This window comes from Corvus hawaiiensis, chromosome 24, assembly GCF_020740725.1.
Source record: "Corvus hawaiiensis isolate bCorHaw1 chromosome 24, bCorHaw1.pri.cur, whole genome shotgun sequence".
NCBI lineage: Eukaryota > Metazoa > Chordata > Aves > Passeriformes > Corvidae > Corvus > Corvus hawaiiensis.
In genome coordinates this window covers 8,230,571-8,253,535 of record NC_063236.1, presented here as the reverse complement: position 1 = coordinate 8,253,535, position 22,965 = coordinate 8,230,571, and the positions used below count along the sequence as shown (strand labels likewise).

General features: G+C 54.1%; 3 protein-coding genes across 3 annotated transcripts in view; 1 reads left to right on the top strand and 2 right to left on the bottom strand.

Moving 5' to 3' along the window:
- ITPR3 (inositol 1,4,5-trisphosphate receptor type 3) overlaps window positions 1-5,086 on the top strand; it is a 38,476-nt gene extending 33,390 nt beyond the window's left edge. Inside the window, exons 51-58 of the mRNA XM_048328367.1 lie at window positions 70-234; window positions 722-914; window positions 1,300-1,395; window positions 1,766-1,890; window positions 2,073-2,238; window positions 3,138-3,298; window positions 3,743-3,904; window positions 4,193-5,086. Of these exons, the coding sequence (XP_048184324.1) occupies window positions 70-234; window positions 722-914; window positions 1,300-1,395; window positions 1,766-1,890; window positions 2,073-2,238; window positions 3,138-3,298; window positions 3,743-3,904; window positions 4,193-4,261 (1,137 nt within the window). The 3' untranslated portion in view covers window positions 4,262-5,086. The remainder of the gene's footprint in view (window positions 1-69; window positions 235-721; window positions 915-1,299; window positions 1,396-1,765; window positions 1,891-2,072; window positions 2,239-3,137; window positions 3,299-3,742; window positions 3,905-4,192) is intronic.
- Window positions 5,087-6,063: 977 nt separating this feature from the next.
- On the bottom strand, window positions 6,064-9,764 carry LOC125338076 (ubiquinol-cytochrome-c reductase complex assembly factor 2). The gene is made up of 4 exons (XM_048328428.1): window positions 9,587-9,764; window positions 7,307-7,381; window positions 6,938-7,007; window positions 6,064-6,242 (listed from the first exon to the last, which is right to left on the bottom strand). Exons 1-4 carry the CDS (start codon window positions 9,722-9,724, stop codon window positions 6,148-6,150), a joined length of 378 nt encoding a protein of 125 aa, XP_048184385.1. The 5' UTR covers window positions 9,725-9,764; the 3' UTR covers window positions 6,064-6,147.
- A 1,174-nt stretch (window positions 9,765-10,938) lies between these two features.
- Window positions 10,939-22,825, bottom strand: IP6K3 (inositol hexakisphosphate kinase 3). The gene is made up of 6 exons (XM_048328396.1): window positions 22,635-22,825; window positions 18,857-19,225; window positions 15,033-15,252; window positions 13,798-13,970; window positions 12,988-13,163; window positions 10,939-12,321 (listed from the first exon to the last, which is right to left on the bottom strand). Exons 1-6 carry the CDS (start codon window positions 22,750-22,752, stop codon window positions 11,869-11,871), a joined length of 1,509 nt encoding a protein of 502 aa, XP_048184353.1. The 5' UTR covers window positions 22,753-22,825; the 3' UTR covers window positions 10,939-11,868.
- Window positions 22,826-22,965: the final 140 nt, after the last annotated feature.

Below are 22,965 nucleotides of genomic sequence, written 5' to 3'. Positions count from 1 at the left end.
AGCAGGAAGCTGTCCTGCATTCCCAGAGCACAGCAAACCCCACTCCCTCCCGTTTCTGGCCGTCCCCAGCTGACCAACAAGATCGTGTTCGTGGTGAGCTTCGTGGGCAACCGAGGCACCTTCATCCGTGGCTACAAGGCCATGATCATGGACGTGGAATTCCTGTACCACGTCGGCTACATCGTGACCAGCGTCCTGGGGCTCTTCGTGCACGAGCTCTTTTACAGCATCCTGGTACAATAAACGCAGTGGCTGGGGGGCACGGGCAGCCTGGATGCTGCCTTGGGAGCTGGAAGGTTCCTGTGACACCTCCCAGGGGCTGATTGATAGCAGAGAGAACAATTCCCTGGGCTCTATTCTTTGCGTGGGCTGAGCTTTCTGCCTCCCGACAGTATCTATTGCTGTCTCTCTCCTGGTCCTGGGCTGTATCTCTCTCTCTAATCTGCTGTGTGCTTTATCTGGGTCAGCTGGGAGGCAACGTGAGCTGGTGAGGGCAGAGCCAGGGTACATGTGGCCTATTCTTGGCTCTCCTGCTGTGCATAAGTCACTCCATTCTTCTCTGCTTCCCTTCAGTAAGCTGGGAAACTTAAAGGCTTTGTGAGGAAAGTTAGTCAAGGTCTGCTGAGCGATCCAAGATCTCAGGATAAAAGGGGATATAGATAGGCCAGGCATTATCAAGAGAAGCACCCCGCAGCATTTCTTTGCTCCTGGGCCCTTTCAGCTGTTTGACTTGATCTACCGAGAGGAGACCTTGTTTAATGTCATCAAAAGCGTGACGCGGAACGGGCGCTCCATCCTGCTGACAGCCCTGCTGGCCCTCATCCTCGTCTACCTCTTCTCCATCGTGGGCTTCCTGTTCCTGAAGGATGACTTCATCCTCGAGGTGGACCGGCTGCCGGACAGCAAAGCCAAAGGTTGGGCAGTGCTCGGAGTCATGGGACACTGTGGGACCCTCCACACACGTCTCAGGGTGTGCTGGGTTTAACTGGGTTTAAAAGCCCCACTGGTTTGGGGTCCCAAAGAGGACAGCTTTGTGCTCGTGCTGCACGCAGCAGGGTTTGGGGTTCGTGGTGGCAGAGAAGGGGGCACAGGGCTACAAATGAAGGGTCAGCACAGTGGGGTCTCAACCTTGAGAAAAAGCTTCAAAGCCTAGAAAAAGTAGGAGAATACGAGGCAACCTTTCCCCAAGGTTGGCATCTTCCTGGGAGCCTGTGGCAGCGGTGAGAGGGAGAGGTTGCAGAGTGGTTGCAGGGGAGAGGCCCCAGCTGCTCTCACAGGGCTGGGGTCTCTTCCTTGCAGATGATCCCTTGGGGATGCAAAGGAACGTGGAGACCTTCATGGAGTCGTGCAGCAGTGACAAAATCAGCTGCTCTGCTGCACCCACTGCCTTGGAAGGTAAGAGAGCTCCGTGGAAATGCCAGCTCTCTGTGGCAGCGTGGATTTGCCAGCCAGCTCAGGAAAATCCCAGCTTTTCCAAGGTGGAAATTAAATCCACTTCCTGGGATGTATTGGGCAAGAGGCCTGGCAATTTCACACTGATCCTGGCATAAAAAATGTTGGGGTAGATTTATTTAATCAGAAAGGAGGTGGGAGCTCCGGGAGCGTTTGGCTGCTGGAGGAGCTGCCGGGATATGGCTGGCTGGGACATCCACACCAGGCAGCTGCTGCTGTGTCACTGTCACTGCAGCTGGAGCCATCCCACTGCCAGGGTCTGGGGCCCTGTCTGCGCTCTGAGCCCTCGCTCTGCTCTCCTCCTCCTCCACAGCAGCCGACCCGGAGCAGTGGGAACGTGCCTGTGACACGCTGCTCATGTGCATTGTCACCGTCCTCAACCACGGCCTGCGCAACGGCGGCGGCGTGGGGGACATCCTGAGGAAACCCTCCAAGGACGTGAGTGGGGACAGCACCTGGGACCTCTTTCTCCTGCTAAACCCTGCTGCATTCACTGCATCCCCCTCCCTGGGAGCTGGGACACATCCAGCTCCATCCTTCACGTTCTCCTCCTCCCCTAATGCCTCAGTGTCACAGGGCTGGGGTGCAAGACACCCAGTTCTCCCTCTCATCTATTACAGGAGTCCCTGTTCCCTGCTCGAGTTGTCTACGACCTCCTCTTCTTCTTCATTGTCATCATCATCGTCCTCAACCTCATCTTCGGGGTCATTATTGACACCTTTGCTGATCTGAGGAGTGAGAAACAGAAGAAGGAAGAGATCCTGAAGACCACCTGTTTCATCTGTGGTGAGCACTGGGAGTACAGGAATCGCCCCAAAGCTCTTCCTGCCCTCCCAGGTTGGGGGAAAGAAAAGGATTTCAGCTGGATTCTGGATTTTATTTATCACTGCAAAGCTGGAATCTGTTCAGCGAGAGGTCACTGCACTGAGAGGGGTTTAAACAAGGACACGACTGGAGGGAAATTCTCGCTGTTGCTCCTCACCCTGCTAAGGGGGTGTTAAACTAAAACCACATTGTGGGGTCCTTGTCGCTGTGCATCTCACTGCTGAGACCTTCCCTTGGCCAGTGGGGGAAAAAAGCAACATATCACTGAGGAAATCCAATAGAGAAAATGGGCTGGAATCCTTTCAGTCAGCAGAAGGCATCAAAAAAAAAAAAAAAAAGAAAACCCCAGTAAATGTCTCTGCTTTTTCCTTTAAAGATCCTCTGGGTTTACTTTATTGAGCAGAGGCAGGGCCAGCAGGATTTGGGATGGAATTCTTCCCTGCGAGGGTGGGCAGGCCCTGGCACAGGGTGCCCAGAGAAGCTGTGGCTGCCCCTGGATCCCTGGTAGTGTCCCAGGCCAGGTTGGATGGGACTTGGAGCAACCTGGGATAATGGGAGGTGTCCCTGCCCATGGCAGGGGTGGAACTGGATGGGCTTTAAGGTCCTTCCAACCCAAACCATTCCATGATTCTCTGATTCTGTAACTTTAACTGGAAGTCTCCTGAACCCCCAGCTGGGTTGGTTCCCCCTGGTTTGGATGTTTATGTGCTAAATGCCAACTAATTATTAAAAGCACTTGAATGTCGCCTTTGGGAGGGGACGCACTTGGCTGAATTTCCTTCCCTGTGTTTGCTCCTCACTCGCCTCCTCCCCTCCCCATCTCCTCCCTGTCCTCCTCCACCCTTCCCTGCTTTTCCCAGGGCTGGAAAGGGACAAGTTTGACAACAAGACCGTGTCCTTTGAGGAGCACATCAAATACGAACACAACATGTGGAACTACCTGTACTTCATCGTGCTGGTGCGGGTGAAGAACAAGACCGACTACACAGGCCCTGAGAGCTACGTGGCACAGATGATAAAGGTACAGGTGCCCTCGGGGCAGCTCCTTGGCTATCCCAACCTGCCTGCCCTGGGAACAAGGGGCTGGCCAAGGAAAAACAGCTCTGGGAAGTCCTTTTGGAAAATACTGACTAATGGTGCAGTGCCTGAGTTCATCCTGAGCTGGTTTTTCCCACATGGTCTCTTTGAGGGTTTGTCCCATGAGTTGAAGGGTTGAACCAAGCTGGGAGTGGGGCTTCAAGGTGGTTTCGAGGCAAGGGAGGGAAAGGAAAGCAAGGAAAGAAAAACTTCTGCACTTGAGTGCATGAACCAGCCTAGAAACGAACCATTCGTGGAAAAATGACAGATTTTTGCAGAGAGAATTTCTTCAATCCCTAAGCACAGGGAGGCTGCCGGTTAAATCCTTCTTCCCTCCTCCTCTCTTACCCCTCACCCCAACTCCCCTTGTCCGTGGTCACCTTCCCAGAACAAGAACCTGGACTGGTTCCCCCGGATGCGAGCCATGTCTCTGGTCAGCAATGAAGGGGAAGGGGAGCAGAACGAGATCCGCAACCTGCAGGACAAACTCAACACCACCATGAAGCTCGTGTCCCACCTCACCTCCCAGCTGAACGAGCTGAAGGAACAGGTATGGGAAACGGGGAATTCCCTGTAGGAACCCTCTGTCCTTCCCAAAATCGAAGGCAGGGAGTGGGAGGCAGGACCTGCCCAAGGCAGCACAGTGACAGCACAAGCAAAGGGCTCCTGCAGCTCTTTTTGGGGGGAACTGGGGACACTTGGGACACGTGGCTTTGGGTAGTGCCTCATCAGCTCAGAGTTTGATGGCAGAGGCTCAAAGCAGCGCAGACACTTGGGAAGCACATCCAAGAGCGGGAGGGCCTGGAATTGCCTCACCGTGTCCCTGTTGGAATTGCAGATGACGGAGCAGCGGAAGCGCAGGCAGAGGATGGGGTTTGTGGATGTCCAGAACACCATGAACCACTGAGACACAGCTCCAGCCACCGAGGGACTGCACCTGTGTGTCAGCTGAGGAGGCTGCTCCTCCCTGGGCTCCAGGCATGGATTGTCACTGTCTGGGGACGATGGACCACACGGAAAGGGCTTCCCAGCCAGCATCTCCCTTAGAGCGCTTGTAAGCAATGCCAGGAGCAGGGGCTGGCCGGATCCCTCCCCACACCTGGGCCCAGGTGTTGTTCTAACACCCTCGTAGGAAGATAAATCATACAGGACTTTCATTCCTCATTGCAATAACTCTTTATTTTGCAACTGTGGAGGCTTGTATCTTTATCTCCATGCGCTCCAGCCCCTCGGCTGTGGGGTAAGTAGCTGTAGGGCCGCACTATTTAACTTATTCCGAGTGCCACTTGTCCCTGTGGATCTTTGCCAAGCAGCCCTCATTATCTGCTGTGCCTGCTCCACGCTGACCCCTCTCCAGTTACAGAATTCTCTTCATCCCGTGGTGCAGTAAAGAGCAGCTGAACTCAAGGAGGTGGATTTAATTTAATTAACTCACCAGATGAGGAGCTGAGCTTGTCCTAGTAGGAACTAAAAGTCTTTTGCCTTCTGTGGACCAAGGATCTTTGGGCAGCAGTAGTGGGAGCCTGCAGCTTTACAGGAGTTCACTGTGAAGGGGTGTCCTGTGTTTTAGTTTCATCTCTGGTGTCATGTTTTATCTGGTTTTTTTGTTGTTGTTGTTAATTTTTATTTTTTAGTTGTTACTGTTGTTACTTAAGAACTGAAGTGTAAATTGCCTTAACTAAATTAAACACAGAATCATGTTATAATAAAAACTTCAACGTGGTAAAGAAAGTCCCCTTCCTGTGTGATGGGGCTGTTGGAACAGAAGCACAGAACCACCCCAGGAGCAGAACCCAAACCAGGGCTGTCACCAAAGGTGCTCCCCAGCCCGCTGCTCCCAGCTCCAGGTGTTGCACATCCCATGCCAAATGCTGCCATGAAGAGCCACCACGAGCACCAGCCTTGGTTCCCTGAGCTTTGGACCAGAGCCTGCCGCAGTTTGAAATTCTTTCACTGCTTGCCAGGAAATCACTGCTGAAACCCGTAAAAAGGAGCAGCTGTTGGTGCTGTGGAGCCCTGGCACAGCTCTGCTCCAGACACTCATCCTTCCCAAGCCAGCCCCAGCTCCAAGCCCAAGAACAGACACTGATGAAAGCAGTAAAGCTCTAAAAAGGAATAAAAAAGGCCGTAACAGTGAAGTTGCAGAGCACTTGAAATGTGTTTATGGCCCCATCTAGCAGCATGTCATTTAATCCTGCCTTCACCCCTCAGCTCTGCACTAACCCACACCCATCCCTCTCCTCAGGCTGGGGGGAATCTGCACAGGGCTGGCTCCTCCAGCAGCAGCAGCAGCTCTGCAGCAGCTGATTGAAATCTCAGTTAAACTCGTGCAGTGCCACTGTCACCATGGCAAAGTCACCCTCGGTCCTCTCCGTCTCCTCCGAAGGAAAATAAATGTGATGATTAAAGTTCTCCCTCCCTCCACTGCCCCGGTCCCTGGGCTGACACACAAACACAAGCACAGAGAGGTTTTCACATCCTCTCTGTTCTCTTCACAAGAACATTTAAAGCTGCACCTCCTCCCTCTGGGCAGCTCCTGCTTGTTCCATTTTCTGAGATACAAAGGGCCAGGTCTGACACCACAAAGTTCCCTTCCCTACATTGCTCCAGCATGCATGTGTTAAGCTCTGCCCCAGATTTTCAGCAGAAAAAAAGGAGGCACTAAATATGAAGAATGTACAGGGTAGGGCTGAACAAAAATGCTGTTGCTAAGAGGAATAAGTGGTTTTATTCATCATGGCAACACACGGAGCTTTAGGGATATGTACAGCGGAGAAGCTGAGAGCTGGGCCCTCACTTCGAGTCCTCCTCGGGTTTCCTGGCAGAGAACTTTTCCCGCAGTCGTTTCCACGTCCCTTTTTTCATGTCTTCCATCTGTTTCAGAATGTCTGCAAAAGGAGAAGGGAGACAGAGATGGGGCCAGAGGAAGATAAGGAGGAAAGCAGAGGAATGAAACCCTCTTAAAACAGCTCTGCCTTCCATCCTAATTTCCTTTCCTGACTTTTCATCTTAATGAATTTTCATTCCAGGCCCGAGGCGAGGCTGGTTTCCCTTCCAATCAATGCAGGGAGTCTCTTATCACTAACAACTGATACTCAAGTTTCCACGCACTGCAATCAAAGTTAGGAACTGGAGCAGAACAAAACTGCTCTGGCTCCCAGCTCTGCCCTTCATAAAGGATGTGCTGAGAGCATTTCTGCACCCGGCCCCTTACCAAGGTCTGACACAGAAGGAATATGAAGGGAATTGGAAGACGGTGAAAGAGAAGCTGAGCCCAGTGTTGGGATGACATAGCAAACGTGTTCCTTCCACACAGATCCTGCTGTCTGACCCCAAAGAGCCTTTGCAAACCCTCTGCTGCTCCTGCCAGTGCAAAATCCAATTGATTCTTCCCCCCAATACAGAGCTACTCCTCAACTGAATCACTCCTGAGCTTACTCCTCATCCAACACCTCACAGAACTGCAGGCAGAACCGGTGCCTTCCAGCCACAGGGACTGAGAAGGGATGCAGGGGGCACCCCAAAGACCAGAATGTCCCTCTCCTCCTGCCCTGCCCTCTCAGCCCAAGCCCAGCAGCAGTACCTGTGGCCAGGATTATCCTGCAGTCCTCCACTGTCACCCCAGTGAAGGTGGTGTCTTTCAGGCGTGGGTACTTCCCAGGAGAGCAGGAAAAGGAGGGAGAGAGACCAAAAAGTCACTTGTAGTGCATGAAAAGGGTACAAATGTCACCAGCTGGCACAGTCTGAGCTGTTTTTCAGCTGGAATTCTGTTCATCCAGACCAAAAGCCAGGTCTGCCCTGTTCACACAGCAGAGCCCTGGGCGAGCACAGGCACTGCTGCATCCACCCCTCAGCTGTCCCTCAGGCATTCCCAGGAACGCTGCCACTTCCAGGAATCCTGCAGCAGGTGGTGGCTCCCCCCCAATGAGAGGGCCAGTGGCACAGCTCTCACCTTGTTTTTGTAGAAGTTGGTGTGGATCCTGACTAAGCTCTCGTACATTTGGTCACAGGCCTCGGGGTCAGAGATCTGCAGGGGACACAAGTGTCACACAAGTCTGGTTTGACACCTCCACAGCAAAAAAACCCTCCTCGTTCCGAGGGACAACAGCCATGAAGGAGCAGCTCAGAATTCCCAGTGCACTGCTGGATGCTGCATTCCTGCTGTCCTGCTCCAGGTCTTTCCCCTCCATCTCCCACCAGCTTGGCCTGCAGGAATAACAACACCTGGGATTTCCAGAATGGATTTTAAACTCTGCATCAGCAAGATCTGACAGTGAATACACAGGGACAGAGAACATTGCTGGCTGGTGCTGTGAAATCTGTGACCCTTCCTGCTCTGAGGCCGCTTCTGTCACCTGCCTCATTGCAGGGAATCACACAGGACGATGTGCCAGGTTAGAAATCCCCTGCAGGGGGCTCAAAATAGCCTGTAATTGATTAGGGAAATCAGCACAAATGACAGCGAACAGCTTGGAAGGTAACTGGATTTCTATTTCAGTTGGAAGATCCGGCTCATCCTCAACCTGTGCCAGCTTTCTCTGCCTGGCACAGCCCCTGCTCAGCTGCTTTTCTAGTCTACAGTGTTTTTCCTGGGGTTTTTTTGTTGTACAGTGAGCCCAACTCGACCAGAACTCAGTGCTGCTGCTCCACGAATGGTTAAAACAGGTCCAGAGTAAGAATAACATCAGCAGAAAGGTGTCAGGATGAAGTAGGAACAGTAAGGAAAAGCTCTCCTCGTTCAGCACGGCTGCAGGAGAGAGGATACAGGGAGAGCCACTGCCAGGTGTGCACAAATCCCACTGCAGGTGGTCCCTACCTGGGTCCTGCAGCCCCATCCCAAACACCCCCTGCCAAGGCTCCAGCAGATCCAGCCATTAAAAGGGTGGCAAAACCAGCATCCCACCCCGGGAAATCCAGCAAATCTCGTTCCATCAGATTGCTAAAGAGGCCCTGTGGCTCTAGTTCTCCTCTCAGAAGCTCCTCCTGCCAGCACATTCAGCCTCTCTACACACAAATTGCCACCAGTGCTGCAGGCATCAATTCAGATTTCCAGGATCAGTGGCAGCTTTGGGATTTTGGAGCCAACTGGTGCAACTCATTAAGCTATCCTGAGCATATGGAAAAGCAATAAACCCTTCCCAAAATGTCTGCTGCAGACTATTCTGGTCACCAGTACAGGATTAGGAGCCTGTAATGGCCCCTTGAGGTCGAAAACGCATCTCTGGAACAATGTTTTTATGCTAAGAAAGGGCACATTTGCATTCTGCAGCAGCACCTCCGTGCCTGGGAAGGTCTGCAGCCAAGTCAGGCATCGGATTCCCTAATTTATTTCAGCAGCAAAGCCTAAACTCCAACAGAATTACAGCTGGAGGCGGAATTCAATTGTACAACCGCTGCATTCCATCAGTGTCAGGCAGTGCTGCAGCATCCCATCATCCCATCCTCGGGGTAAGGAGATCACAGGAATTAACTGGATTCCAGCACGGCTGACAAATTCCCAGAGCTCTGTACCCCACTCCCACAACCACGGGGGTGGGCTTCTCCAAAGTACGTGGTGTAAAGGGTGCAAGAACTGGGTACAAACCAGCTGTCCTGAGGGAAAGAATACAGCTGTCCTGGGTACAAACCAGGTGTGCTGAGTATAAACCCATTGTCCTGGGCACCAACCATTTATCCTGGGCACAAACCAGGTGTTTAGGACACAAACCTGTTGTCCCGGGTACAAACCCAGTGTCAAGGGCACCAACCCGGGTGTCCTGGGCACCAACCATTTGTCCCGGGTACAAAACACTGACCCGAGCACAACCTGCGGTTTGCCCCGCGGAGGCACAAGCCCGTGGCCGGCATTCCAAAGGCTTCCCGGGAGATGTGCGTTCCAAAGGCTTCCCGGGAGATGTGCGTTCCAAAGGCTTCCCGGGAGATGTGCGTTCCAAAGGCTGCCGAGCGCTCACACTCCTGCCCTGCCCGGGAGGAGCCGGGACGAGCAGGACTGCATCACCCCTGGGGTTCCTGTTCTCTCCCAACTCAGGATATCCACGAAGCCCCAGGAAGCCCCGAGCACAACCTCCTCCCGGCGTGCAGCCCCGAGGCAGAGCCGCGTGTGAGCCCCAAACCCCGCGCTCCGTCCCCGGCCCCTCAGAGCCCCCTCACAGCCACCCCGGGCCGCTCCCCGCGCCCTCCCAGGCCGGCGCCGCGGGGGTGCCGCCCTGCCAGCCGCCCTCCGGCCCCTCACCGGCGTGTTCTCGCCCTCGCGGAAGGCCTGCGCCACCCGCTGCCGCAGGAACGCGCCCAGGTCCCGCTGCCGCTTCGTCTCCTCCACCGGCCACTCCTCGCAGAGCCGCAGGAAGCGCCGGTACCGGCTGGCGGCCATGGCGCCGGGTCACGTGTGCCGGTCACGTGGCGCCGCCGCCGGGTCACGTGGGGGCGCGGGAGGGCGGGAAGGGCTGAGGGGGGAAGGGGCCGCCCGCCGCGCCCGCTCCCAGCTGTGCCCGATCCCCGCCTTGGCAGCGCGCTGAGTGCCGCATCCAGGCGGTTCTTGGACACCTTCAGGGGTGGGGACTCCAGCACCACCCTGGGCAGCCCCTTCCAAGGCCTGACCGTCCTTTCCGTGGGGAAATGCCAACCTGAACCTCCGCTGGCGCAGCTTGAAGCCGTTCCCTCTCCTCCTGTCCCTGTTCCCTGCGAGCAGAGCCCGACCCCCCCGGCTGCCCCCTCCTGTCAGGGAGTTGTGCAGAGCCACAAGGTTCCCCCCTGAGCCTCCTTTGCTCCAGGCCGAGCCAGTTTCCCGGCTCTGTCAGCCATTCCTGGCGTTCCAGACCCCTTCGCAGTTCCCTCAGCTGCTCCTCATAGGATTTATAATGGTTTGAGTCGAAGGGACCTTAAATCCCATCTCATCCCACCCCCTGCCACGGGCACGGACACCTTCCACTATCCCAGATTGCTCCAAGCCGTGTCCAACCTGGACACTCCAAGGGATGGGGCAGCCACAGCCACGCTGTGCAGGTGTATGAGGGGTAAAAAAGGAGGGCATGGTGGGCTTTTTATAATTATTCAGCCAACAAGTTGTTGTTTTCTGTGCAACAGTGAAGAGTGAGGGGCTGCCCAGCGAGCGGCTCTGGCCCTTCTCATCCATCCCTTATCCCACCCGTGTCCTGATGGGCACCAGCGAGAGGCTCCGTGGGATGCTCAGGTGGCTCCGTACAAACTCTTCCACAAAGCCACAAAGTCGTATCACAGACTTTTCATATGAGCCAGGACAATCTGTGGCTCAACCCCTACTGAAATTGGGCGGTTTTGGCTTTTTTTTACGGTTTGTGGTCAAGCAATAATGTGAACAAGAGTCTTCCCAAGTGGACTCCGGGCCAAGCAAAATACACAGCTGGGTCAAATGTCTTAAATTTTCCAGCTATAAATTACAGCAGCTCCCCAGCTTTCTGCTGTAAATCCAAGTGAAGAGTCTCCCTTGGGATCTGGTGTTCAAACCTGTGGAAATAATGACTCTCTTAAAAAATTACAGGCTTAAACAAAGGATAATGTACCTCAAGGATGCTGCAGGAGGGAAAAAGAGATGGACAATGGTGGGAGTTACTTCCACAATTTTATTTATATCCCCACTCCCCGGTAGCGGAGTTCTGTAGCTCTATTCCTTGTGCAAGGAGTTCTCCTTCAGGTTTCCCACACCATGCAGGAAGGAATTGCATTTGTTCCATCATCATCACCATAAAATCTGTCCACAAAAGCTGTAAACATTATTTTTAAGAGTCTTTTGTGACTGTCTCCTTCAAACACGCACACGCAGACACGCACACGCAGTATTTGTATCCAAGAATTTCTGGGTGACCTTTGATGTCCAGTCCCTGACTCAATCTCACACTTTTTTTCTTTTTTTTTCTGTTTTTTTTTAAGCAAAAATCACTTGATGTGAACGTTTTTTGTGGCTGATAGCTGACAGAGTCATCGCATTCCCGTACTTCCAGCCCCAGTGGAGCCTCTTTCCTAGAAAATCCGTGGAAAATTCCCCTGTTATAACCCCACAGGGATTAAAGCTTGGCGAGGTGCAGCTCTTGGTCTGAGTGTCTGAATATGTGCACAGAGAATCCTGACCAGGGGCACTGGGAATGTTGGAGGAGCAGGAGCAGAAAGGGAAGCTCCATCCGTTCGTTCCTGCCCCAAAGCCCCTCCTCCCACTCGGCTGCGGGGCAAGCAGGTCCTGGTTTATCATTAAGACTCTTCCCAAGTAATGCTTGCTTTGGCTCAAAATAAATCAAGGACAGCAGTCAAACCAGAAAGGAAAATAAATCTTCTGATGGATGGCAGAGAGAACAGATTCTTCCAGCTCTCTGCTTTCCACGCTTCAGTTCAGTGACGGCACACAGAGAGTTCTCAGCACTTCCCGAGTTATCCGTGCTCGTTCCATGCCACGTCCAGCAGCTGGAGGGTCCTACACAGCCAACCCCAGGCGGGATTTTCAGGGCTATCGGTCACTAGGAAATCCAGGCCGTTTCACAGAAATTCTCATTTCCCTTCTGACAGGTTCTGAAGGATTTTGATGAGGTTCTCCAGGCCAAAAATGTAGCCCTGGTCCGGCCCGTCGTGCAGGGTGGGGTTGGGATTGCTCTTGGAGCCTTTGAAGGTGGTGTGGGCAAAGTCTATCATCCTCACATCCACCCGGGAGGGGTTCGTGCCGTGAGTTTTTGGGAAGGGGAGGTGATGATCCGCGCTCTCCTTGTGCTCCTGTCCGTCGTAAATGATGAGGAGGGAGCTGGAGTAGAACCTGTAGGAGCTTTGCTTCCTGATCACCGAGAGGAGGGCCTTGAGGCGCAGGATGATGGGCTCCAGCAGGTCCGTCCGCAGCTGGTTCCCGTTGCACAGGAACTGCCGCAGGGTCTGCCGGAATCCCTCCGGGGAGAGCTTCCTCCCGTAGTATTTGTCTTTGCACAGGAAATGGCCAGTGTCTGCTTGGTAAACCTGGAAGGGAGAGAGGAATAATCCATAAAATACCTGAGTTGCAAGGGATTCACTATGGCCACTGAAGTCCAACTCTGCTCATAGGAAGATGCCAGAGATCAGAAAGGGACGTGGGTTTGGACTTTCTATATTTTGCTTTCTGTGTGCCTACGCTCGTTACTCTCATAATTATCCTTCAGGCAGGGTTTTGAAACCTGTTTGGGAATAGTGAGTGAGGGAAATGGCTGGTTTGGGTTTCCAGGAGGGAGGGTGGGGATTTCCAGCAGGAGAAATTTAGCCCAAAATGAACCCCTGGCTCTCACAGCCCCAAGATGGGGCAGCTCAGTGAAAGCACGAGTGGGGCAACGTGGTGCTTTTTGGGGTCTTTATGGGCAGCAGCCAAGAGCTGAGCAGGAATCTGTGTGTCAAAGCAGCTTCTCAGATGGGGTAAATGGTTCCAGCTGCTCACACTGGTGGCAGTGACACAGAGAAAGGGTCACCCTAAATGTGCCATATTTCACACCCTCTCTGAGAGGACACAGAGCCAAGTGACCACTCCTTACAACCCATGTTTGGGGAGAAGAGAGAATAAAACCACTTCAGTTCACACCAGCCAAGAACCCCTGGAGACTCCAGCTTGGTTCCAAGCCGTGTGTGGGACACACACCGAGGGGATGGAGGCTTTACCTGCATCCCGCAGATGCGCACGCCCAGCGATGCCGAGGTGCTCTGCTCACACTTCTTGATGTGCCGGGCTTTCTTCTCCTCCGAGGCGTCATCTCCATGTTGCCGAGTCCCCATCTTCAGGTCCAGGATGCAGGGATAGCTGTACTTGGACACGACGTTTTCCAGCAGGAGAAACTCTGAGCACCAGTTAAGGGAAACCCGATACTTTTAAATTCTAATTGAAAGAGGCCTTAAATCAAAGCAACTGCTGACACTCTCCATAACAGCTCACAACTGTAATGAGACTTTCTGAGCCAATTTCTCCGACGTGTCATTGCTATGGGCCTCTCGCTGCCAATTCCAGTTAATTTACTGTACTACAGCCCTACCAATTAAAGCCCCAACAGCTCCATTCTCCGGTGACACCGTAGCCCTGGGCTGTCACTCCGACACCTTCCCTCGGTACCGAGCTCGCTCCGGTGGGTGGGGGAAGTTGTTAAACTCTATTACTCACATGACTGGTGGGTAATGAAGTGTAATAGGGAAATAAAAGGCGAGGCAGCTGCTAATTCCTGTATAGTTGTGTTTTTAAACGCATGCCAAGGGGATCCTTGACTTCTGCTGAGAACTCTTTATGGGAAATGGGTGGTTTTTTTCATTTTCTTTTTTTTTTTTTTTTAAACAGCAGCAGAAGATAACAGAGAATATTCCTTATCTTCCCAGAGTCTGTGCAGAGGAGGGGATGCACCCCCCTGCAATAAACCCTACATTGATTTCCAGCTGTTACTTGTAGCCAGGACTGTGCTGGAGGGGAGAGAGGAGAAAGGATACGCTGAAGTTTGTTCTCGTTATGCTTGGAGGACATGCGGTTCAGGTGCTGCCGGTGACAGTGCAGTCCCCAGGGGTTGTAGCTCTTCCTTTCTGGCTGCTTTCCATTTGCATCTTCCAAAAGGGAATCTGTGTGGTACTGAAGGTCTGTCCTCAAAAGCTTCTTCCCAGGGCAGCTAGACAAAGCACACAAAGGGACGCGTCGGGTTTATGAGCTCCAGAGGAGAATATTCCCTTCCCTCTTTTTTTTTTTTTCTGTAGAGCCTCGAACTTGATAAGGTGGATTTTCAGGAACTCTCAAAAGGAAACATATTGATCATGGCCAGCCTGCAGAGATCCTTTGTTACTCCATAACAGTAATTTTCAGAAAGCCAGCTATTGCTGCCTGCCAATACTTTTTTTCATTATAATTCAAAGTGGTTGAATTATAATTTCATGGCTCCCATGAAAAGCCATTCACAGCCCCAGCAGCCAGGGATCTCTATTTATCCACCTAATGGGCACAGCACAGGCAAATGGTCCAACAATGGCAATGATTCCCAATTTGGAGGGGCTGGCTCCAAGGAGGGGAGGGAGGGACAGAGTGATGAGGAGATCTGTTCTCCTGCGGGGTCATTCCTTGGTCTCGCTCATCCCAACTCCAGCACTCCCATCACTCCAAAGGCAGCGGCTCCATGGCAGGAATATTCCACCTTCAGTCCCAGCTGGCCCAGGGCTGCTCTGAACCAGTTTGGGATGAAGGATATCCTGCAGAAAACCTCAGTGAAACGGAGGTGCTGGGAGCACTGGGTGCCTTACTGGGAGAGCTCTGGGATGGGGCGGGATGGGGTGGGATGGGATGGGATGGGATGGGATGGGATGGGATGGGATGGGATGGGATGGGATGGAAGCCCCTCTGTTGCCAGCAGAGGGATATTCCATGCTCAGTGACTTTTCTCCCGGGGCCTCCCTCTCCTGGAGCATGCTGTGCTCCAAGGAATGGGGTTTAGAGCAGAATTTGAGGCAGATATTTGAGCAACAACATCCCAGATCCCCCCCCCCACTCCGTCCCCACACCAGGGAAGAGCAGAACTACACACACAGGGCTTGGCTCTGCTGTTCTGCACCTCAGCTGGGCACTGCTTTTGCCTTGAACCCAGAGCTGGGCCACCAAACCCCTCCCAAGCCCCTCCCAAACCCCACCCCAGCCCAGTGGCAGATGCCAGCCAGGAGGTTTGCAGGGAGTGACAGACCCTCACCTGTCTTTGAAGGTCTTGGTGACCTGGCTGTGGCTCCACTTGACGAGCCCGTGCTCACTGCTGGCACTGGCCGTCCACTTGCATTTGTGCCATAGGGTGACCGCGGGGTCACCGCCGGCGCTGTCCAGGCGGCCGCAGCTGTCCGGCTGCCCCAGGCCGGGGCTGGCGATCAGGGTCAGGTTGCCAAGGCTGTCCTTCTTGAGGTGCACGGACACAATGCCTGGACAGAGGGGAAAACCAACGAGCCAGAGATGAACTCATGGGGTAGCACAGAGGCCTGGCCACCACCTCGCCACCACCTCATGTTTTTGGTGGCCTTTTACTGATCCCACTCTGATTTCAAGCCAAATAAACACATTTAGTCTGAGTCGCTGGAAAATACTCTCAGGATTTTCACGTGTTCCCCCTCTCGAGGCTCACTTTGAAACCTGTCTCCTCTGAACCCCACATTCCTTTGTCCCCCACCCTTCTGGGCTCTGCTGTGCCCCGGGTGACCCAGAAAAGCCCCCTGCTCCAGATCAGGAGCTCTCAGCTTATTTATCACAAGGGATTTAAGTGCTTTTTAAAGAGCACAAGACTGGAAACACTTTTCATTGGCAGGAAGCAAAGGGAGGGTTGGGGACAAGGCATTTTCCAAGGACACCCAGCGTGCCAACTGCTTCCTTTAATTGGAGAGCCCAAGGAGCAGGGCAGGGATGTGGCCATGGGCTGGCAGTGCTGCCCACACATTGTCGTGGTCGTGTCCTTCCCCCAGCACCAAGGACCAGCACCCAGATATCCCACAGAGGGCTGGCTTGTCACACGTCCGGTGTTCGTGTCCAACAGGGACCAGGACTGTGACCGGAGGTTATTTTTTTCCACCCCGAGTGCTTAAAACACCATTCTGCATTTGAACATTCCAATTTTCCCTGTCTCTGACAGGAATCACAGGGCTCAAATGCCAGCCAGTGCACCAGTCCAGTGCGAGCCCATCCCTGGCACGGGGCCGGCTGTCTGTGCGTCTCAAATGACAGCGCAGGAATGGCCACGGATCGCTCTGCAGCCGGCTCTGACCTTTCTGGGAAAGGCTGATAACGCCACTCCGCTCCCGCAGCTCCGCAGGGCCGCCTGAGCCTCCCCACGCTCCGGGGGCGTCGGTAGAGCACGGCCCTTTAGGTCCCAAAGAGGACAAGGACCAGGGGCAGGGCGGTGGGACCAGCACGAGCAACACTGGAAAGAGCCCAGCTGGGGACACAGGGAGCTGGGCTGGATCCAGCTGTGCCCAGGGGCTCTGCTGGGCATGTGGGGAGCTGGGCTGGATCCAGCTGTGCCCAGGGGCTCTGCTGGCCATGTGGGGAGCTGGGCTGGATCCAGCTGTGCCCAGGGCACCCTCACCAGGTCCGCTGGGCATGTGGGGAGATGATCTCAGCAGCTCAACAAACAGTTCTGCTCTCCCAAGCAAAGGTGCCAAAGCAAATAAACGTGCAAAGCCCCTTCTTTCCATTTCAAGTGCGATTACAGTGAGCAAACACCAACACAAGGCTTTGCCTCCTGTGCCAGCCGAGTTCTGCTGGCTCAGAGGGGTTTCCCCACCTGAACTGTCCCTGCAGCCACCCCTGCTGGGCTGGAGAGCCCATCCCTCGCTGGGTCCTGCACCCCAAAACCCTGGGTTTGGATGCTTTTCCCTCCCTTTGCTCACCACAACCATTCCTGGGCCCTTTGCTGTACAATCAGCATTTTTGTGAACGGGCTAGGCTAAACAGGCTGAGTTTGCACAAAAATGGGGGGAAATCTACCCAAGCTGCTCTGCCAAGGGAGATGAGGGGCTGCAAACCTTCATTAGGAGCAAGGAATATTTTTAGTCCTCCCAGCCCTCTGTGGCGAGCTCAGGGAGTTCCATCTTTCTCAGGCTCCAGCATTATCTTTTCCCTAAGTCCCATTCTTAAAAAATCCGTATTTCTGAGATCTAACAAATCTCCTCTCAGCCTGGATGCCTGCTTCAGATTTTCAGGGGATGTAGGCAGGGGAAAAGAAGAAAAAAAAAAAGCCAGTGTGTTTTGCCTAAATCAAAGCCTTTTTCATTTTAAAAAGTCACTGGGAGGCGACCGGAGCCCTCGATTCCAAACACCATAACCTTAAAAACTGTCCCAGTTCCTGGCTGCAGTCAGCAGGGCTGTGCTCATTTGCATAGTGCTGACGGGCTGGCCCCAAAAAGCTTATATATAGCGTGCAAGTAAGAGTTGTTAAATATGAGCCATTAACATGAAAATTAATGGGGAGATTTTCAAAGGCGAGAACCGAGCGTTAAATTGGAAGGGAATGTGATCCTCTCCCCCCTCCCAGCTGGAAATTCAGCCTTCAAAAAACCTACAGCTCAGCCTGAAAAGTGCTTTTTGTTTCCCGGGGTGGTTCCACGGGGGTTTGTACATGTCCTGCCATGACCTCTGCATGGCAGACACCCCCCAGAGCTCCTCCTTTGCTGCAGCGGGCAAACATCTCTCAAAAACCTTTGGGTGCCTGTCTGTGCTGGCCTTTGGTGTCACTGACACCCCAATCCCCCTCCTGCTGGCACCAGCGAGGAGCCAGAGGGTATTTCTGGATGCTGTCACCATGCTGGTGGCATCCCAGAGGCTCTCAGGAGGTTTCACTCTGTAACTCTGCCCTGGTGGGTTTATTTTTGTATTTACAAGCACATTCATTTACTGCTGAGGGCGATGGGAACCTGAGCAGAAGTGGGCTGGAAAACAAGCCCAGCATCCCCCTGAGAGCTCAACTGGGGCAGGCAGGGCCTTCAAAGGGGATAAAAGTCGGTCTCAAGGTCAGCAAACTGCCTGACATGGGTGAGGTGAGCAGGAAAAGCCACGGGCTCGGGGTGAGACTTGAATGGTATTTGATCCCCATTGTAGCAAACGTCACCATAACACAGAATGTCCCCATGGCACAGAATGTCACCATTACATAATGGTCCTGGGGCTGTTCCCACAGCCCAAGAATAGAAATGAGGTACGTGGATACGTGTGAATGGGGGATGGAGCCACCAGGATCATCCCCCTGGGTGCTCCTCCCCCTCATCATCCCCATGGGAAAGCGTTGCACCTCTTTCACTGCCTGGCAGCAGGGCTGGGACAGCCAGGAGAGGAAAAAACCCGTGAGCCCAATGCCAGAGTGGAGGAGAATTGTTTTTTAATTACCCCTCATCATAAAACTCTCAGGGATTTGAAACAGGAGTGGAAAAGACAAAAAGGTTTGAACAACCAGGGCACCCCTGGACTGGTTAAACTGGGACTGTCCAACAGCTTTATCAGCGAGGGCCCAGTGCTGCAGCACCAAACCCCGGCTCCTGCCAGAGGAAACCGCTCAGAGGAAACTTTTCTCCCTTAAGCATCTTTTTAATATTGTCCCATAAATCTGCAGAGGCCCCTGACTTTCTGGGAAAGGGAGAGATTGGGCTGGAAGCGCATTGGAGCTGTGGCTGACTGAGCTCTTTTCTGTAACACCGAAGGACCAAGAGATATTTTAAGTTTTTTACGTGACAACCGAGCTTCTCACCTCCCCCAAAAGCCAGGGTCAGGAGCTTTATGAGCAGCACAAGTCTGGCAGTAAAAGCAGAAAATACTGAGGGGATAAGAAAGAGAAGGGAGGGAGGATATCTTTAAAAAATACTGGTGCTGCTCTCCCAGTGCTGCTTTCCAGGGGCTGGGCTGAGAAATCCAGCTGGGAATGCGGGCAGGGATGGGGCAGCAAGCGGAGGGATGGGCAGGAGAATCCTCTGTGCCTAGAAAGGTCTCACCTGCAGCAGCTGGGGATGCTTTTCAGGAAGGCGAGTGCTCTGTAGCTCCCCTTACCTTTGTACTGAGGCGTGAACTGTCTCATGGCCAGGGGCAGGGACTCGTAGAAGCTCAGCTCCTGCGACACCAGGGGCTTGCAGATGGTGTGCTCGTCGTAGGTCAGCATGCTCATATGGCCGCCCACCTGGTGCACGAAGGGCTGCAGCAGCACGGCAGCCCTGCCCTCGCCAGGGCCCAGGGGGCTCTGACCCACCATGGTGCCAGGCACAGCCCAAGCCCCTTCAGCAGCAGCACACGGAGGTGGGAAACACCGGCTGGGGTGGGCAGTGCTGGGCCAGTTTTCACTCACGCTGGGACGCTTTTCACCCACTCTGGTATTTCCCCCACGCTGGGTTTTCCCCCACGCTGGGCTTTCACCGATGAAATCTGCAAAAAATAAAAAGAGGGAATTAAGGAATTAGAGGAGAAGGGTCACCCAGCAGCCGGGTGGGGATGAGATCTGTCAGTGCCCAGGGGCTGGCAGGGAGCCCCAGGCTGACACACAGAGTCCAGGAAAGCCCCAATTTCAATGTGTTGGGGACAAGCGACAGCGATCAAGAAGAGCTGTGAATTAAAGCAGTGGCCTCATCAAGGCAGCAGGATGAGGGATTCCTTGCAGGTTACTGACACCTTGCACTGATGCTGTGCAACAGCCCCAGTTTGTCCCACAGACCGTGGCAGGACGGTCCCAGGCCTTCCCTTGGGCATCCCCTGCACAGGAGCGTTGTTACAAAGCCCCTGCACGTCCCCAGGCACTCCTCTGCCCTACAACGCTGCGGGTGGGGTGAGCAACAGTTTCTGCACCTTCCACAGAAACCTCAGTTTGGGCCATTCCCTGGAATTTAACACCAGAGCAGCAGCGGGAGCATTTCCTTCCAGGCTGACACACACACACACGGGGGGATGTGGATGTGTCACACCAGCACCCACAGGGTTCACACCCAGCTCTCCACCCTGCCCTGCACCCAGCAATAGATCCATGCCTGGTTCCAGAAATTCCTCCTTGATTCTGACAGCAACAAGTCTCGGCTCTAAAGCAGCGACGTAGGAAAAGCACGGAGCACATCCGTGGTACGTCCTCAGCAGCAGCACCCACCAACACCCACTCCTTCCCTCATTCCTCACAGGAAGCCCATGGATGGCTCTTGGACATCAGGAATTGAATCCCACAGGCACCCAGGAAGACAAAAAGGAGCTGATGTTGGTGCTGGAGCAGCCTGGCTTCACACCAGAGATGGACACTCCACATCCCAAATTCACAGAGATGGGAAAAAAAGGATTAAAATCATCATTTGAGGATGGGTCCATGTGAGCACAGGCCCTTTCTCCTGATTGCTCCAGCTTCAGCACAACCTGGGGAGTTTTGCACCCCGTTTTTGCCAGCAGAACCCCAGTGCAGGGGACAAGAATGCCTTTGGAAGCTCCAGTTCTGCCAGGAAAGCCTCCAGGATGTGCTGCCAGGTGAGCAGCTCCACCCCTGCCAGCCCCACGGGCCAGAAGTGACCAGGGCAGCTCTGTCACCCCTCCTTGAGCAGGAACCAGGGAGCAGCAGAGGGATGGTGGCACCTCCTGGAGGCACCCGGAGCTTCCCATGGTGGGCGCGGGCTCTGCGGGAAGGGCAGCTCGGGCTTTCCCTGGAGCCAGCGCTGAGCCGGGAGCCGGATCCGCTGGCACACAGCATGTTCCCCATCCTGCAGCGAGGAGCCAGAGCTCAGGAGGTGGACTCGGTGATCCTTCTGGGTCCCTTCCACCTCTGTGGAAAATCTCCCCTGCCTCTCCTGCTGGGATTAACCCCCAAGGAAAAAACACCTGGCGCAGGTGCCCGCTTTGTTTCCCACCTGGAGCAGTGGGATGGAGTGGGCTGAAGGCAGGGAAGAACCACTCCCACCTCCGAACGCACCAGCAGCTCCCCAGGGTGGCGTTTTTCCCGTCCCATTATTCCTCTTTGTGGAGGAATTCCTGCTCTACAATTACCTTCCCCGGAGGAACAAAGCCAGGCCCCCGAGCCGAGCGCTTTCCAGCCGGGAAGAAAGCGGCTCCTCCGAGCCTTCCCGGGCGGTAATAAAAGCATTCAGCATTTTGTTAAGTTGTGGCAATTTTTAAAGAGGATTTTCTGCCTCAGGAGCCGCAGGTTTGTTGTGGTTTGTTTTGTGCGGCTTTCCCCCCGCCTCTCCCCTTCCTCCCATCATCAAAAAGAAGGAGAAAAGCCAAAAGCAAGCGGATTTGTCATAACACCTCTTTGGAGCAGGGAACAACACGACTTAAATCCTTTCTTGCTTCCGAGACAGTCCAAGGCTGAGCCTCAGCTGACACAACCCCCTGACAGCTCTGGTAGCCTTGGCATTGCGAAGGGACTTTGGGAGAAAAACATCCACAATTTGATAAAGCTCCGAATGTTTCCTCCCAAGCCAAACTCGGCGCAGGATTTGCGGTAGGAGAAGAAGGTTCTTTTCTGGGAGTTTCTGCTGGGAAGCAGCTCATCCATTCGGAGCAGATAAATGTTCCTGCAAACACTGAGCTCCCCTGAAACAAGACACTCGAAATAAATCACTTCCACTGGCTCAAGGTATCGCAAATGCCAAGAGATATTTACGTCACTAAAAATACACGGAATTACAGATAAATCCGGACCCTCCAAGCAAAACCAGAATCCGTCAGTGTTTTTCCCCCAGCTAAAGGAAAAGCAGCTCAGGTGCTGCAGGTGGAGGTGAGCCAGCAAATATCGGGGAAGGAGAATGTGAAGGATATTTCTCTGCATGGAAGAGAAACATTCCATTCTCCAGGAAAGGGATGGGGATTGGGAGAAACCACGGAAGGTGTCCCTGCTCCTGGCAGGGCTGGAGCTGGATGAGCTGTGCCCCAGTGTTGGGGACAGTGCTGCTGCTCCCCTGGCACTGTCACCTCCCACCCCTGCTCCCAGGCAGGGCCAAATGTCAGAGGAGCCTCAGCTGAACAGGTTTTTTTATTCCCAACACCAAACTGAGCCAAAAGGAACCAGGCAGATTAAATTCTCTAATCTTTGAGTAGCACCTACTCCATCCCATCCCATCCCATCCCATCCCATCCCATCCCATCCCATCCCATCCCAAACAGGACTCGTGTGGCCCCAGGGGAAATGCACAGCCAGGCTGAGCTGGCTCCTTGTGGCAGAAACACCCGGGAATATTAAAATGCAAAACCTCTCTACAAACAAGATCTCCGTGCACAGGCCCTGCTCCCAGTGTCACACCTCATGGCCACTGCCCTGCTCCCGGAGCATCCCAGAGCTCCAAAGTCAGGTCCCAAGCACTGCAGGGGCTGCAGATTATTTTCTTTTCTTCATTAAAAGGCAAGAAAAGAACGTGGCTGAGATGTGTGTGTGCATAGCTCCCAGTGCTGGAGCTCACCTGGAGCCCAAACCAGCCCTGAATGGAGCCCCAGAGCTGGCACCTGGGGCCACCACGGACCCGGGGCCATCATGGGCTCGGTGCCACCATGGGCCCAGTGCCACCACACCCCGCAGAAAAGGGCACAGGTTGTCTCACCCCCCTGCCCACTTTCTCCCTTCCACAGCACCTCCCTCCCCTCCACTTCCCATCCAAACACTTCCCAGCCATTCCGTGAGCGCCACGGAGAACCGAGAGCCACCAGCTGCAGGGGCACTCCGGAGGTTCCCACCAGCCCCGAGCGCTGGCTGTCCCTGCTGCTCCCGTCCCTTCCCGCCAGCCAGAGCCTTCCTGACAACATCCCACCCCCCTCCAAAGCCGTGTCCATCCTTCCCCATCCATCCTGCCCTGGAATCCGGCCCGGACCTCACCTGTGGATGCCGGTGTCCGCCGGGGGCTGCGGCCGAGCCTTGGGGCGCTGCCTGTGCCGCGTTCCTTGCTGCTTCTTGCTGCGGCTCCAGAGGGAGGAATGAGGGAACATTTGGGCATGGCCCGACTGCGTCGGCGCTGGCAGGAGCCCGGAATGTCCAGCTGACATTCCAGCGGGGCTGTGCCATGGAGAAACACCCTGGGTGGGACGGGGAAACAGCCGCGTGAAGGGCTCGGAACAGAGCGAGAGGAACCGGCCGTGTGCTCCAGCTGTCTTGGGCAATCGGCTCTCCAGGAAAACAACTGGGGATTTGTCCATCTGTTTTCCTCGGA